This window comes from Hypanus sabinus, chromosome 30 (genome assembly GCF_030144855.1).
Source record: "Hypanus sabinus isolate sHypSab1 chromosome 30, sHypSab1.hap1, whole genome shotgun sequence".
In the NCBI taxonomy this organism is placed as follows: domain Eukaryota; kingdom Metazoa; phylum Chordata; class Chondrichthyes; order Myliobatiformes; family Dasyatidae; genus Hypanus; species Hypanus sabinus.
The window spans coordinates 39799026-39814823 of NC_082735.1; the positions used below are offsets into that span (position 1 = coordinate 39799026).

At 41.4% G+C, this 15798-nt stretch overlaps 1 protein-coding gene across 2 annotated transcripts in view; it reads right to left on the reverse strand.

The window, feature by feature from the left end:
* rcc1 (regulator of chromosome condensation 1) overlaps positions 1–12441 on the reverse strand; it is a 30430-nt gene extending 17989 nt beyond the window's left edge. For both annotated transcript variants that reach the window (XM_059954768.1, XM_059954767.1), the window contains exons 1-3: positions 12342–12441; positions 11060–11150; positions 3638–3828 (exon numbers count right to left, since the gene is read on the reverse strand). In XM_059954768.1, coding sequence (XP_059810751.1) covers positions 3638–3828; positions 11060–11135 — 267 coding nt within the window. In that variant the 5' untranslated portion in view covers positions 11136–11150; positions 12342–12441. The remainder of the gene's footprint in view (positions 1–3637; positions 3829–11059; positions 11151–12341) is intronic.
* Positions 12442–15798: the final 3357 nt, after the last annotated feature.

Consider the following 15798-nt stretch of genomic DNA (forward strand, 5'->3'; position numbering starts at 1 on the left):
GAAGCACTGTTGACGTTTCAGGCTGAGACCCTGACGAAGGGAAATGTCGACAGTGCTTCTCCTTATAGATGCTGCCTGGCCTGCTGTGTTCCACCAGCATTTTGTGTGTGTTGTTTGCTATACCTAATCTTTTCAGGCCTCAACATTCGGAATGTTTCAATGAGATTCCCCTTCATTTTCCTGAACTCCAGAGAATACAGCCTAAGAGCTGGAGGGGGACTACTATCCTAGTGGAATAGTGTGCTAGTGCTGCACAGGGTGGGAGATTTAAACTAGAGTTTCAGAGGATAGGAACCAGAGTGCCAGAACAAATCATGATGTAGTTGTGAAGATAGCTATCATTAAGTCTACATACAAAGTCAGCTATCAAAAGGTTGAGAATATTGGAACAACTGTTCTCAGCTGTGTAATTCAAATCAAGGAACACTGTAGGAAAGGCAGATGATCTTAGACATGGATCAGCACATGAAAGTATGACATTGAAGCCATTAGTGAGACTTGGTTGCAGAAGGGGCAGGACTATGTTCCAGGGTTCTGTTATTTTAGACATGAAAGAGCGCTAGGGATTAAAGGGGTAGAGGTGGCATTACTATTCAGGGAAGACTTCAAAGCAGTGCTGGGTCAAGACAGTCTAGAGAACTTGTCTAGAGAGGTCTTACAGATAGAACCAAGAAATGAGAAAGGTTGACCATGTTAATGGAATTATAGTACAGACCACCCAACAGAACGCAGGATTTAGAGGAGCAAATTTGTAGAGACCGCAACTTATAGCAAGAAACCTAAGGTTGAGACAGTAGGTGATCTTAACTTCCCACATATTGACTGGGACTTCCATTATGTAGAAGGGTTGAATGGGAAAGGATTTGTCAAATTTGTTTGGGAAAGTTTCCTTAATCGGTACATAAAAGTCCCAACTAGAAAGTGCTATACGAGATTTCCTCAGGGAATGAGACAGGGCAGGCAACAAAATATTGTGTAGGGGAACACTTTGCATCCAATGAACATAATGCCATTAGTTTCAAGATCATTATGGAAAAGGATAGATTTGGTCCTCAGTTGAGATTCTAAATTGGAGAAAGGCCAATTTGATGATACCAGAAAGGATGTGGACAGTTTATTTTCTGGCAAAAGTGATTTGGTAAGTGGGAGGCCTTCAAAAATAAAGCTTTAAATATACAAAGCTTGTGTATGCCTGTCAGAATAAAGATAACGAGTATAGGGAACCAGTTTTCAAGAGATATTGACTCCCTGGTTAAGAAAAAGGAAACTGCATAGCAGGTATAGGCAGGTAGGAACAAATTAAGTACTTAAGGGTATAAGAAATGCAAGAGAACACTTAAGAAATTGAGGCCAAAAGAAAGCATGAGGTTGCCCAAGCAGACAAGGTTAAGTAGATTCGTAAGGGATTCTACAGACATGTTAAGAACAAAAGGATTGCAAGGGACAAAATTGGTCCTCTGGAGATCAGAATGGTAATCTATGCATGGAGTCAAAAGAGATGGTGGTGATTTTAAATCCATTTTTTGCATCTGTAGTTACTCAGGAGACAGACATAGTCTGTAGATGAGGCAAGCAGCAGCAAAGTAAAGAACCCTGTACAGATTAGAGAGGAGGAGGTGCTTCCTGTCCTGAGGCAAATTAGGGTGGATAAACCCCCAGGGCCTGACAGACTGACAAGCCCTTGGACCCTGTGGGATACTAGTGCAGAAATTGCAGGAGCCCTAGCAGAGATAGTTAAATCCTTAGGCACAGGAGAGGTGTCAGAGGATTGAGGATTGCTAATGTTGTTACATTGTTTAAGAAAGGTCCTACGAATAAGCCAGGAATAAGCATTTGACAGGGTCGCACTTAGGAAATTGGTCATGAAGGTTCAATTCTTGGCATGCAAGAGGTAGTAAATTAGATTAGACATTGCCTTCATGGAAGAAGTCAGAATAGCTGTAGATGGTTGCCTCTCTGACCGGAAGCTGGTGACTAATGGTGTGCTGCAGGGATCGGTGCTGGGTCCGTTGTTGTTGGTCATGTATATCAATGATCTGAATGACAAAGAGGTAAACTGGATCAGCAAAATTGCAAATGTCAAGACTGGGGATGTAGTGGACAGCAAAGAAGAGTATCAAAGTTTGCAGCAGGATCTGGACCAGCTGATGAAGTTGGCTGAGAAATGGCAGATGGAATTTAGTGCAGAAAAATGTAAGGTATTGCACTCTGGAAGGACCAACTAGGAGCAGTACAACACTGAAGAGTATAGCACAATAGAAGGGTCTGGGAATACAGATCCGTAATTGTTTGAAAGTAGTGTCACATGTAGATAGGGTCATAAAGCAAGCTTTTGGCACATTGATCTCCATAAATCAATGTACTGAGTACAGGAGTTGGGATGTTATGTTGAGATTGTATAAAATGTTTTTGAGGCCTAATTTGGAGCACTGTGCCCAGATTTAGTCATCTACCTACTGGAAAGTTGTAAATAAGATTGAAAGAGATTGAAGAAAATGTACAAGGATGTTTGCTGGGATTTGAGGACCTGAGTTAACAGGGAAAGGTTGAATCTGTCCGGACTTTATTCCCTAGAACGTATAGATTCAGGGAGATTTGATAGAGGTATACAATATTATGAGGGATATACATAGGTCAAATGCAAGCAGGTTTTTTCCACTGAGGTTAGGTGAGACTAGAACTAGGGGTCAAGGGTTAAGGGAGAAAGGTAAAATGTTTAAGGGAAACTGAGGGGGAGCCTCTTCACTCAGAGGGTGGTGAGAGTGTGGAATGGACTGCCAGCACAATTGGTGGATGCAGGGTTGACTTAAACATTTAAAAGAAATTTTGATAGATACATGGATGGGAGGGGTATGGAGGGCTATATCCAGATGCAGGTCAATGGGACTAGTCAAATTAATGGTTTGGCACAGAATTTTTCTAATCCTGCACAATGGTCCCTCCATACCAGACAGTGATGCAACCAGCTACAATGCTCTCCAGGTGCACATCTGAAATCATGGATAGTGTTTGAGCGCTCGGTAAACGCACTCCTCACACGCACAAACAATTCTGCTGTTGTTGCACTGAGTGTACGCTCTTCAATGTCTTCTCCAGTATATTCTAATAATGGGTCCTAAGGGGTTGGTTTTATTGTGCTTTTCCCACCACACACAGCAGAATATTCCATTTCCTTAGTAACGGAATATGTAAATGTGTATATATTGTTTGTATTCTGCATTCAAGGTAGATACTTCTGATTAGTTTGTATTAAGATTATACCTACACTGTGGGGTGCATCATATCCTGATGCATGTGTAACCTTGAGTTAACTTTGAGGGTAATTAAAGATAGTATGTCCTAGTGCCAAATAAACAGAGCTCATCGGTCTTGAGAGACAGGTCGGAGCTGCCAGGAGCTCACACAGGACAAAGAAAGTATGAACAATTAGGGTGTTTACTGGTGTATATCTTTTGGCAAATATTGTCAGTTTTCTTTTCACTATTTTCATTAACTTTTTTACATTTCTTTTTCAACATATCTAATAAATACCCTTGCACTAAAGTATTAAGCGACTCGAGCCTTTTCTATCCCTCTCGATCATAACCTATCTATCAAACAATTAGCCAGTAGGTTTGACCTTTCTTTCAATACTTACGCTTCCTGTCTGTCCTAAGCAGACAGTGTGCATTCCACCAGCCTCCACTTGCACAATCTTCTCCAGCAGTCCCTTGACCAACGCAGGTTTTTTCCTCTCCAAGATATTATCCCCAAGGCCAAGTTGGCCCACATCACCCTGACCCAGCGTCAGGACAATTCCTGAGTTTACCCCATGGGAGGAATGTGAGACTGCAAAGAAAGAAATGCAGATTAAGTTTACAATATTGTTTTACAGCTTAGAAGGGTGTTCGGTTCAAGAGATTTACAAACTAAAATTTAAACTTTCAAGGCCCACACTTCCCTGTGGAAAACTACTTTTGAGTGCAGTTTTTCAGATGAAACGTGAAACCAAAGCTTCAACTCTCTGCTCGGCTGAACATAAAAAAATCGCACAAGTTGACTGAAGTCCAAAGGTATGCTCCCCAAAGTCACGGCCAACATTTTCCCCACACAAATGACAAGAAATTTTCCGAGGTACTTATCACACTGATGTTTAAGGAAGTGTACTGTGCATAATTTGGTTGCCACATTTCTTTATTAGTACACAACTCCTTTGTTTCTGATGTTGGAGAAAACAAGAGGACATACTTTGTTTCTCTCCAGAGCTTGATCAGGAAGCACAAAGAAAGACCAAAACTTCTCCCCAAATTGAAAAAAATAAAATTGGACAAAGTAGTTTCTTCTTAGACAGGGTTATGGAACCAAAGTAGTCAAATGGGCCCATAATACAAAGCAATTTAACTAGAATGGGAATGAAAAAGGTTCAATAGCGAATGACAATTTGTTTTTATGTCTCATAAAACCACTTCAGTATTTCCAAACTCCAATTCAAATGGCAGCTTCCTTCCACGTTGCATTGACATGGTCCCATGTCTGCCTGTAGCAGTTAGCCATCAACCTGGAGCGGTTTATTGGCGACCACACTTGTACAAGAGATTGCAACTGAAGCAGCTTTTCACAATATTTCTACACACATCAGATCTCAAGTGACTTTCTAAAATTTATTTTTTTGTATTGCAAATCTCACAGGCAGGATTTACTGCCGATCCATAACTGTTCAGGATTACAATCTTAGCTACCAAAGATACTATTGGGGGAGGGAATTCAAGGATTTAGAAATATTTGTAAGGAGAGGCATTTTTGGGAAATGAAAAAGAATGATGCTTCCAAAAATGTCAGTATGTATTCTCCAAATGTTTTAAGTGGTTTGAAAAATATGGATATTAAGTATCTAGCTTGTAAATGACATTAAATTAAATGTGTGTAGCGGGAGGTCATGAAGGCACTTACATCAAGGAGACTCAAGTTCCATTAGGTAACCTCACATGAATGTCACTGTAACAGATGTGATGAAGGAAAGAGTCTGAGCACCCACTGCCAATTAATATCCAGTCACCCTGACACAGAGTACCTATGTCTTAAGTCACTGAATCCCCATGGGTCAACTTTCCAGCACTTCCGTTTCTTGTCAGTGTGGGGTGACAGGATCCATAGCTCACCACAGAAGCTCTATAGGGCACTAGCATCAAGGATGGAGTCATGGCAGAGGAGTTCTTCAAAACACTCTTCCAATAAATGCCTCTACCTATCATCACCCATCCTCTATCACTATTCCTATTTTCTCCTCCATTTGTCATTCATTCTTCCTCACCTCTATCACCTACCAGCTCTCATCCACCTCTTCTTCTAACCTCGATAGTTATCCCTCTTTTACTCTTTCAGTCCAGAAGGTATTGCCCCAAAATGTCAACTGTCCATTTCTCTCCACAGATTAGCTTAACCCAGAGTTCTTCCAGAAGTTTTGTCATTTAGATTCCAGCATCTCGTGATTCCAATAAATGCTGACTGTCTCTCTATTTTCAACCTCTCTTCCACTGCATACTGTTGCAACTTGCAATAGTTATGAATCTGTGTATGTCATTAGTAGTCTGCAAATCCCTGGACATCCTGCATTCCTTCCTTGCATCAAGTTTTTAACTCACAGATGTTCCTTTGAACTTCAGACTTTACAAGTACATCCAATCCTTGAAAAAACTTACATTTGTGGTTAATTAGCTTCTGACAATTCAGTCCTTTTGCTTTCTGGTAGGGAAGCTAAGAAAATATTCATAGGTGTTGATTAATTGCTTAACATGTCCATGCAACTATAAAGGCGACAAGACAGTGAGTATACTGTACTTCTTTAGAAGGTTGAAGAGATTTAGTATGTAAAGAAAAAAACAGAAAAGCTTCTATAGATGTGCCGTAGAGAGCATTCTGACAGGCTGCATCACAGTCCAGTGGGGCGGGGAACTACTGCACAGGACTGAAAGAAGCTGCAGAGGGTCGTAAATTTAGTCAGCTCCATCTTGGGTACTAGCCTTCAAAGTACCCAGGATATCTTCAAGGAATGGTGTCTCAGAAAGGCAGTGTTCATTAAGGACACCCAGCACCCAGGGCTTGCCCTTTTCTCATTGTTATCATCAGGTAGGATATACAGAAGCCTGTAGGGACATACTCACTGATTCAAGAACAGATTCTTCCCCTCTGTCATCCGATTCCTAAATGGACATTGAACCCGTGAACACTACATCACTTTTTTAACCATATTATTTGTTTTTGCATGCTTTTTAAACCTATTCAATATATACTGTAATTGATTAATTTTCTTCTTATATATTATGTATTGGATTGAACTGCTGCTGCCAAGTTAACAAATTTCATGACACATGCCAGTGGTAATAAGCCTAATTCCGATTCTGATGTGAACTTTAGGGGAAATCCAGATTCTATGGACTGTTTAGTTTGAAGTTGTCAGGATTGTCTGCAAGCAGTTGTCTGAAATAACACTTCATGATACATGATATTCTGAAATAAATATCATATGAAGATGGCATTTTTCTTTTGGTTTTCCTTTCCAATGCATCCTTAGATGAGCTAATTATTCTCTCTTCATCAATAAACATTGATGTAAATTTTCAGCTCATCTCAGAGCAATATTCTTTTTTGTTCTGTTAGGGCTACCCCCAACAGACATTGCAATACGCTCAGTTCCAAAATTCCTACCAAATGGAAGATGCCCTGTGACTTCTTTCTTGGCCCATGACCTCATTGGACAGCTATTGCTTGCTAGCACAGATTTGGCAGGCTAAGAGCCCAGGCCAGAACCAAGGACATTCAGACACTGGAGGCCAGGCTCTTCTGTATGGATTAAAAACACACTTGAGTGGGAATGTGTAGACGTCATACACAGTCACTTTAGGCCATTGTCATAACCTCATCTCCCTCCATTACTCACCCTGCCTTCAGCCTTCTCTGTCTCTATTCTGTCTGACTCTTAATGATTCATTGACATTATCAATAGCAAAAAATAAAAAGCTAAACACTGCAGATGCTAAAAATATGGCTGGGGGTGGGGAATTCCAGTACTCAAGGCTCAGATGCAGCTGTCAAAGTCAGTTGATACAAATTAATTGAGGAAATTAATCATGCAATTGAGGAAATTTGGGAATTGAGGAAATTCACACTTGTTCATGCAAGCACTACCACCAGTGCCAGTCTTGATCTGAGGTACCAGCTTCAAAAGGTTTCAGGACAGAAGTAAAGGGGTGGGTATTCAGAGCCTGCCACAACAAAACAACATCCCTCACAAAGAGGGATGTCAACAGCTCTACATGGTTAGGAATTTAAGTAGATTTGTCATGTTACTACATGCTGGTGCAAACTTCTACTGAGGTATTGCGGAGAAAATTTTAACTGGTTGCATCACAGCTTGGTATGGTGTGGAAGCTTCAACACACAGGATTGAAAAAGATTGAATTCAACCAGCTGCATCAAATGCACAACACTCTCTGCCATCAAGATCATCTTCAACAGGCACCTCAAAGAGGCAACCACCATTGATGACATCAAGTGATGCATCACGAAGTGGCTTTCCAAGGACTCCAACCATCAGGGACATGCTCCTTCTAGTTATTAGCTTACATACAAGTTCAATTGGCATTCAACCATACACATTAATACAGCTGAACTAAACAGTGTCCCTCTGGAGCCAAGGTGCAAAACACAGTACCAACAGTCACATACAGCACATATAATTACAGTAGCAAAAAAAGTTTAAATTTTTTTTAAAGTAACACAGCCCAAGTCCCTGAATGTCATGGCCTATACATTGATGATGCATGGTTGTTGTCCTGAAGCCATATTTCTGCAAGAACAGCAAACAACAGTTCCTCATCTCACGCAAGTGCAGCCATATACTAACACAGTCCAGCCGATCTTCCACTGAGCAAACTTTGGAGGGCAGCACCAACAGGAGGGGCAAATTCCCAACCCACATGTTGGGAATCTTGTGGCATATAGCCATCTCCAGTTCCTCCTACCCCAGCGGCTGTTAACAGACAACCCCGAGGCATGAGGGCCTGATCCGCGCCATAACCGAGGCCACAGAGTTCCCTGTCATTGGTCTTGTCAAATTAGATCAGTGCTTTACATTAAAAATGTCCAACACGGTCTTGTGATCACAATAAAAACATCCAAGATAATCATTTCCACCATTTGTTGGATCGCATACAGCCTTTAGTGCATTCCTCCTTGGGTTGCTGTCGCAGGCAGCAACATGGTGCGCAACAGGTCCGGCTCCACTACTATCGAGTCTATCACTAATGGAGTAGCTCTGCTGCACTCGATTTTCTTAATATCCAGCAGTGCCTTGTGATCATAAAAAAGACAACGGACAAACAATTACTTTTTTTGGATCCAGAGTGGCTGTTGCATCCAAGCACACCCCAATCTTCCTGAAGAGGATAACCAGTGGGGAGGAGGTACAAGAGTTTGAAAACCCAATTTCCAGACTTAGCAACAGATTCTTCCCTTCTTCCCCTGTCCATGAACATTACTTCTTTGTTTTTGTACCATTTATTTTGTAAGTTAATAGTATCTTTTGTTTCACAGTGCACTGCTTCCACAAAACAAATTTCATGACATATATCAGTGGTTATAAACTTGATTCTGATCATAAGACACATATCACTAGATACCTAGGGTGGCAGAAGTCTAGTTGCAATTTATCTCAACTAATTAGCAAACCTTTACTTGACATATTTTTCAACCACGAAATGCATGAAAGCCAAACCCAATTCTTTTGCCATAGTTAAAAGCTCTTTAGGAGGATTCAGTGAACAGCAACTGAAGTTTAATCAACAATTCAAAACTTATTGTCACCATGCTAATGAACTTGTTGCGTTTACCCATTTTGAAGCTAGGCTTGTTTTGTTATTTACTCGTCTGAAACTTGTGTTTTTTGACAATGGTACTACCCCCAAAAAGATAAATCAATTTCAGTTTAGAAAGCTAAGCTACTTACCAGCAAGAATAAAGCTGCTGCAAACATTAGGGACATACAGAGGCACTGACTGCTAAAGGGCTACTAACCCATAAAGACCTTTCTCCCTAGTACAGATAATTCTCTGTCCATTGTTCCATAGGGAATACACAGCCTGTAGATGATCAGATGCAGACATCACTATCACATCTGTCTCATACAGGAAGCAGTTAAGAATTAACCACATTGGCCAGAACAGACAAGGACATATGATTATTAGTAAATCTGCAAAGTGGTCCATGCAAGCTCGATTTCAACATTTAAGTGAAATTTGGATAGGTACGTGGACAGCAGTGGTATGTTCCCCGTGCAGATCCAATAGGAGTAGTCAGTATAAAAGGCATGGACTAGATGGACCAAAAGGCCTGTTTCTGCACTGTACTTTTCTATGACTCTAAATTGGTTTTACAATCCAGTTGCTATATGGCTGTTACTTTATATTTATTTTACTTAATTTATACTCACTTATGTTATATTACTAGATTAGTTTTCCAAGTGTGCTTAATTACTTAAATTTAAATGTCACAGCTATTGCAGTGGGAGTTCAAACACAAGTCGTTTAGTCAATAGTCCTGACCTCTGTAAACTAGTCTAGCAACTAAAATTGTGCTCTTCAAAGTACAAAGTACGGAGGTCTCCGTTGGTCAGGGTCAACCACGGATTTTGTGTCCTAGCTGTATAAATACACAAGCCTGGGCAGTATGATATGGAGAGCAAGCTGTTACACGTGTAGCAAGCTCCCCCTCTACACGCATCTGATAAACCTAAAGAATGGTGGAGACCAATACAGTTTGGTATCAGCAGCGTCACAGGGGTTGCCAATCAGCATTAAACTCAATGCCAGGCTGCCTCTAGCTCCAGAATTTTCCCTCAGGTGTTTACTCCTGAAGCCTTCCCCATGAGTGAGTACAGCCACAAGGCAGCAGAAGTTCCTTCTCCTAGGTGAGCTGCCAACCACAGCTAACGAGCCCCATCAGCCTTAAGTTTCTGGTTTCAAGGCACCAGTAAGCCGCCATTGCCCCTTCTCCTGTCAGTAGAAACGGTTCTGCAGGGCTTAGTAGCTAAGCCACGCATGAAAGCCAGGAGCTGGACTTGGTTGTCAAGAGGTTGTTTGAGGTACACGCCATCAGGAGCATTTAATAGGTAGTGGGAGCCTGACCCCATTACCACCCCTGGCTATAACAACCTTAAAGAACAACCTTTATTAAAATACATATATGTCACCATATACAACCCAGAGATTCATTTTCTTGCAGGCATTCACAGTGAATACAAAGAGACATAACAGAATCAATGAAATACTACACACAAAGGCAGAGAAACAACCAATTTGCAAAAGACAACAAATTGTGCAAATACAAAAAGAAAATGATAATAAATCTGTAATAAATAATATTGAGAACATGAGTTGTAGAGTCCTTGAAAGTGAGTCCATAGTTTGTGGAATCAGTTTAGTGAGGGATACCAGAATTCCCAAAAGATGAATGGAAAACTAATCTAATTTCTCAGAAATTGACACTAACATCCCAATAATTCAGTCCTGACGAAGGGTCTCAGCCCAAAACGTCGACAGCGCTTCTCCCTATAGATGCTGCCTGGCCTGCTGTGTTCCACCAGCATTTTGTGTGTGTTGTTGTTTGAATTTCCAGCATTTGCAGATTTCCTCCTGTTTGCTCTTTAAATCCCAATAATTGATCAGTTTGCAAAAATCTTCATCTGTGTTTTCCCATAACTTTGACCCACATAGTTTTGGATTATAGATAAACTGCCACTGCAATTTAGATAATTTTCTTTATGCCTGCGACACCAATTCAGATCACCAAAACAGTCATACTTAACCAATTTTTCCTATTTAAGAAAAATGGGACCAAGTGCTCTCAAGCAGTGACAACAGAATACCATTATCAATTGTTGTACATTTGTTGAACCAACACTAAAATTAAAGTAACAGAAAACATGAATATTTACTAAAAGTTTAAAAGGCATCTAAAGTAAGTAAATAGCTAATACCACAAAGAAATCTTGGCATTGATTGACAAAGTAAATTAATATACTCACTCTTTATCTTTTTACTTTCTTCATCTTGCTTTTTCTCATTATCTTTTGATCTCTTCACTGGTCTTTTTCCTGACATTGTATTCAGAAATTCCTGACAAACATTATTTAAGTGATTATTGAATAATGATTTAATTCAATGCACACAGAGACAAAAGAAATACAGATGTACGACATGATTTTAGTTACACCCATCTGTGAAGCTTTTCGGATAAGAAACACGTTAAAATATCTAACCAGCTCTAAAGTTCCTTTGTTAAATAACCCATCACTTTATGAGAACTGCTGTGTTTAATCATAAATGTTGAATGTGTAGTATTTTAATAAATAACTCGAAACGAGATTGCAGATACTGGAACATGGAGCAACAAACTACTTTTCAGCAGGTCAGTCAGCGCAATACATAAATAATGAAAAATTAACTAATAAATAACTGATTTTGTGTTAAGTCATTGATTCTTATTAGGTTATAAAGACGCAAATATTGCATTACACTGAATCATTACGATAGCTCCACACTTCAGCAGGCTATCATTAAAGACACAGCATCTGAAAACACGTCTAGACTCCTATAGTAGAGGCCGATTTCCAGCTCAGTACCAACAGTCGCACTCTTTACCCCCATCCCCAACCTCGATTATTCCTTTCGTATATTTCGAAATCATTTTTCATAAATAATTCCAGCAAGAAAAATGATTACAGCAGAGCTACAGCAAAAAACCCATTGACTCGTCGAGCCTTACAACTGTGCCCAGCCAAAAATAAAACACACAACTATCTTCATCCACACACTCTTCAAAATTAACTGAATACGCTCAAACATTTTACTGTCATACCGAACACCCCAAGAACATCTGATTAAAGAAATGAGACACACTGCGCAACTACAATGGTTAAAACTACTTTTAAACATGGGGAATAATGAATAATGCTAAAATGCACGAGCCCATAGAGGCTGCATTGGAGGGGATTGCCGGGCAGCCCGAGGAAAGGAGCTCGGGCCCAAGGCATTTGAAATTCCCGCGTCCCGGGAAACAGGCCCCGCTCCCGCTGGGCAGAGACCGGGGGTGCCCGGGGCCGGGGGACGAGCGGGATTGGTCCCGGCGAGTGCGGTCCTCGATGAGAGAGGGTCGGGGCGACCGGTAAGTCAGCGTGCGCCCCGGGATCCAGGCCCCGTGGGGAGAGGGAAAATAAAGCGGCCCTCAGCGCTTCAACACTGTGACACGCCACCGCTTGCGCTGCCGGTGAAACAAAGCGGGTGATGGAAGGATTGTCGGTAGTTTACCCGTCCGCTCGCTGGCCTGGCCGTCCGCCGAACCGAGCCGCGCCGCGCCGCGCTCCCTTCCTCGCTCGCACACTCGGTGGCGCATGCGCACTGCGGCGGGTGAGCGCGCCCAGTTTGAAATCCACCAGCCAACTTTTCTCATGGGAAAGCTAAATAAAACAGGTCATTCTAGCAGTAGGTTAGATTTACTTCATCAAGCGTTGGTCTACATGTATGCTTCGTGTGGGTCGCTGCACGTAGAGGTGTTGAGCGGAATGAGAGGGTTGACTGTTTCGCTCAGAAGGTGTTAAAAGTTCTACAGTGGATATAGACCTTCCAATTAACAAATCAGAAACTAAGGATTAAGGATTAGGAGATTATGGCAAAACGTTGGATTATAGGCAAAAAGGGAGACACCTTTAAACTGTAAGGTCTATCGGAGAAGGGGTAAAACAAGAAGGGAAAGAATTATTTTGACACGACTTAGAATTACTATTCTTAATTGTTCCTTGTATTTTGTTGGAAAACATCATCCAGGGTTGTCATCATTTCATTCCTTACAATCGATAGGGGTTTGGGTGCAATTTAGCTTTCATTTGAAAGAAGTGCATGTAAAGAGTTTGTACGTTCTCCCGTGACTGTGTGGGTTTCGTCCGGGTGCTCCAGTTTCCTTCCATGTTCCAAGTACTGGTTGGTAAGTTCATTGGCCATTGTAAATTGTCCCATGATTAGGCTCGGGTTAAATTGGAGGACTGCTGGGCGACTTGGCTTGAAGAGCCGGAGGGTCCACTCTGCACTGTATGTCATGGCCTCTTTTCTTGCCCCAATTTTCTACACCATCCTCCAGTCCAGTTGGTGGCAGTAATGCACCTTTAAATGGGACTGCCAATCATCATAAAAAATCAGAAGAATTTGATTCATACAGGGAAAAATGGTTTAACTACATAATGCCTCATAGGCCTGATTTTATTCTCACAAATCAATGAATATGTTGTAAAAAAAAAGGATCACTCCCTACTTGTACATAGTTCTTTCCTTTTGCTTGTTTTTTTTCTTTCCACTCTTTTCTATCAGTATACCTCAGATAAATACTTTATGGAGATTTGTGATATATATGATTATATGATATATATGTACAATGTCTGAAATACATCTTATGGAAATGTTTGTTTGATGATGAACTTCAATAAAAAATAAATTACAGAAAAATATAAAAGCTAGATCCTCTTCCTGCTCATGACCATTATTTCCATTCCTCTTTCACAAATGCTGCTATTCCAAGCACTTTAAAAAATATTTTAGATTTGCAACATTTAGAAGCAAAAGAAATTTGTTTGACTTCTTTGATCCTCACCATTTTTCATCCATACACCACAGAAAGCACCTATCTGGATACATTACAGCTTGGTAGGGCAACTGTCCTGTCCATCATTGCAGAGTTGTGGACACAGCTCAGTACATCAGGGAAACGAGCCTCCCCTCTGTGGGTCCTATCTACACATTAAAAAGGCAGCATCCATCATTAAGGACCCCATGTCCCGGGACATGACCTCTTCTCACCGCTACCATCTGGGAGGAGGTACAGGAGCCTGAAGTCACACTCAACAATTTCAGGAACAGCTTCTTCCCCTTTGCCATCAGACTTCTGTATGGACAAACAACTAATGAACACTATCTCAGACTTCTTCCTCTTTTCTCACATTACTAATTTAAGTGGAGATATTATTTCCAATCTGGTCAGATTGTGGTCATGCTGTTAGGGGGATATAGAGGCCCAGGCTCTGGAGGTTTTCGATCAGAACTGTAGGAGTGATGATTTAAACAGCATCCTGACATAGGTATTTGTGTTGTCCAGGTGATCCAAGGCTTTGTGGAGAGCCAAAAGATCATGTCCACAGTAGACCTTTTGTGGCTAAAGGCAAACTGCAGTGGGTCCAGGTCCTTCCTGAGGCTGGAATTGATTCGAGTGTTAACCAAGCTCTCAAAGCACTTCATCACTGTAGATGTGAGTACTACTGGATGATAGTCATTAAGGCAGCTAACCAAGCTGTTCTTGGACACTGGTATAACTGCTGTTCTCGTAAATGTCATCCACAAATCTGTTGATCCAGTTAACCACACTATCATCCAGATCATTGATATAGATGACAAATAACAATAGACAATAGACAATAGGTGCAGGAGTAGGCCATTCGGCCCTTCTAGCCAGCACCGACATTCACTGTGATCATGGCTGATCATACACAATCAGTACCCCGTTCCTGCCCTCTCCCCATATCCCTTGACCCCGCTATCTATAAGAGCTCTATCTAACTCTCTCTTGAATGCATCCAGAGACTTGGCCTCCACTGCCTTCTGGGGCAGAGCATTCCACATATCCACCACTCTCAGGGTGAAAAAGTTTTTCTGCATCTCTGTTCTAAATGGCCTACCCCTTATTCTTAAACTGTGGCCTCTAGTTCTGGATTCACCCATCAGCGGGAACATGCTTCCTGCCTCCAATGTGTCCAATCCCTTAATAATCTTATATGTTTCAATCAGATCCCCTCTCATCCTTCTAAATTCCAGTGTATACAAGCCCAGTCGCTCCAATCTTTCAACATATGACAGTCCCGCCATTCCGGGAATTAACCTTGTGAACCTACGCTGCACTCCCTCAATAGCAAGGATGTCCTTCCTCAAATTTGGAGACCAAAACTGCACACAATACTCCAGGTGAGGTCTCACCAGGGCCCTGTACAGCTGCAGAAGGACCTCTTTACTCCTATACTCAATTCCTCTTGTTATAAAAGCCAGCATGCCATTAGCTTTCTTCACTGCCTGCTGTACCTGCATGATTGCTTTCATTGACTGATGTACAAGAACACCTAGATCTCGCTGTACTTCCCCTTTTCCTAACTTAACTCCATTTAGATAGTAATCTGCCTTCCTGTTCTTGCCACCAAAAAGGATAACCTCACACTTATCCACATTAAACTGCATCTGCCATACATTTGCCCACTCACCCTGCATTCTCATAACATCTTCCTGACATTTCACACTGCCACCCAGCTTTGTGTCATCAGCAAATTTGCTGATGTTACTTTTAATCCCTTCATCTAAATCATTAATGTATATTGTAAACAGCTGCGGTCCCAGCATTGAACCTTGCGGTACCCCACTGGTCACAGCCTGCCATTCCGAAAGGGACCCGTTAATCACTACTCTTTGTTTCCTGTCAGCCAGCCAATTTTCAATCCATGTCAGTACTCTGCCCCCAATACCATGTGCCCTAATTTTGCCCACTAATCTCCTATATGGGACTTTATCAAAAGCTTTCTGGAAGTCCAGGTACACTACATCCACTGGCTCTCCCTTGTCCATTTTCATAGTTACATCCTCAAAAAACTCCAGAAGATTAGTCAAGCATGATTTTCCCTTCATAAATCCATGCTGACTCAGACTGATCCTTCTACTGCTATCCAAGTGTGTCGTAATT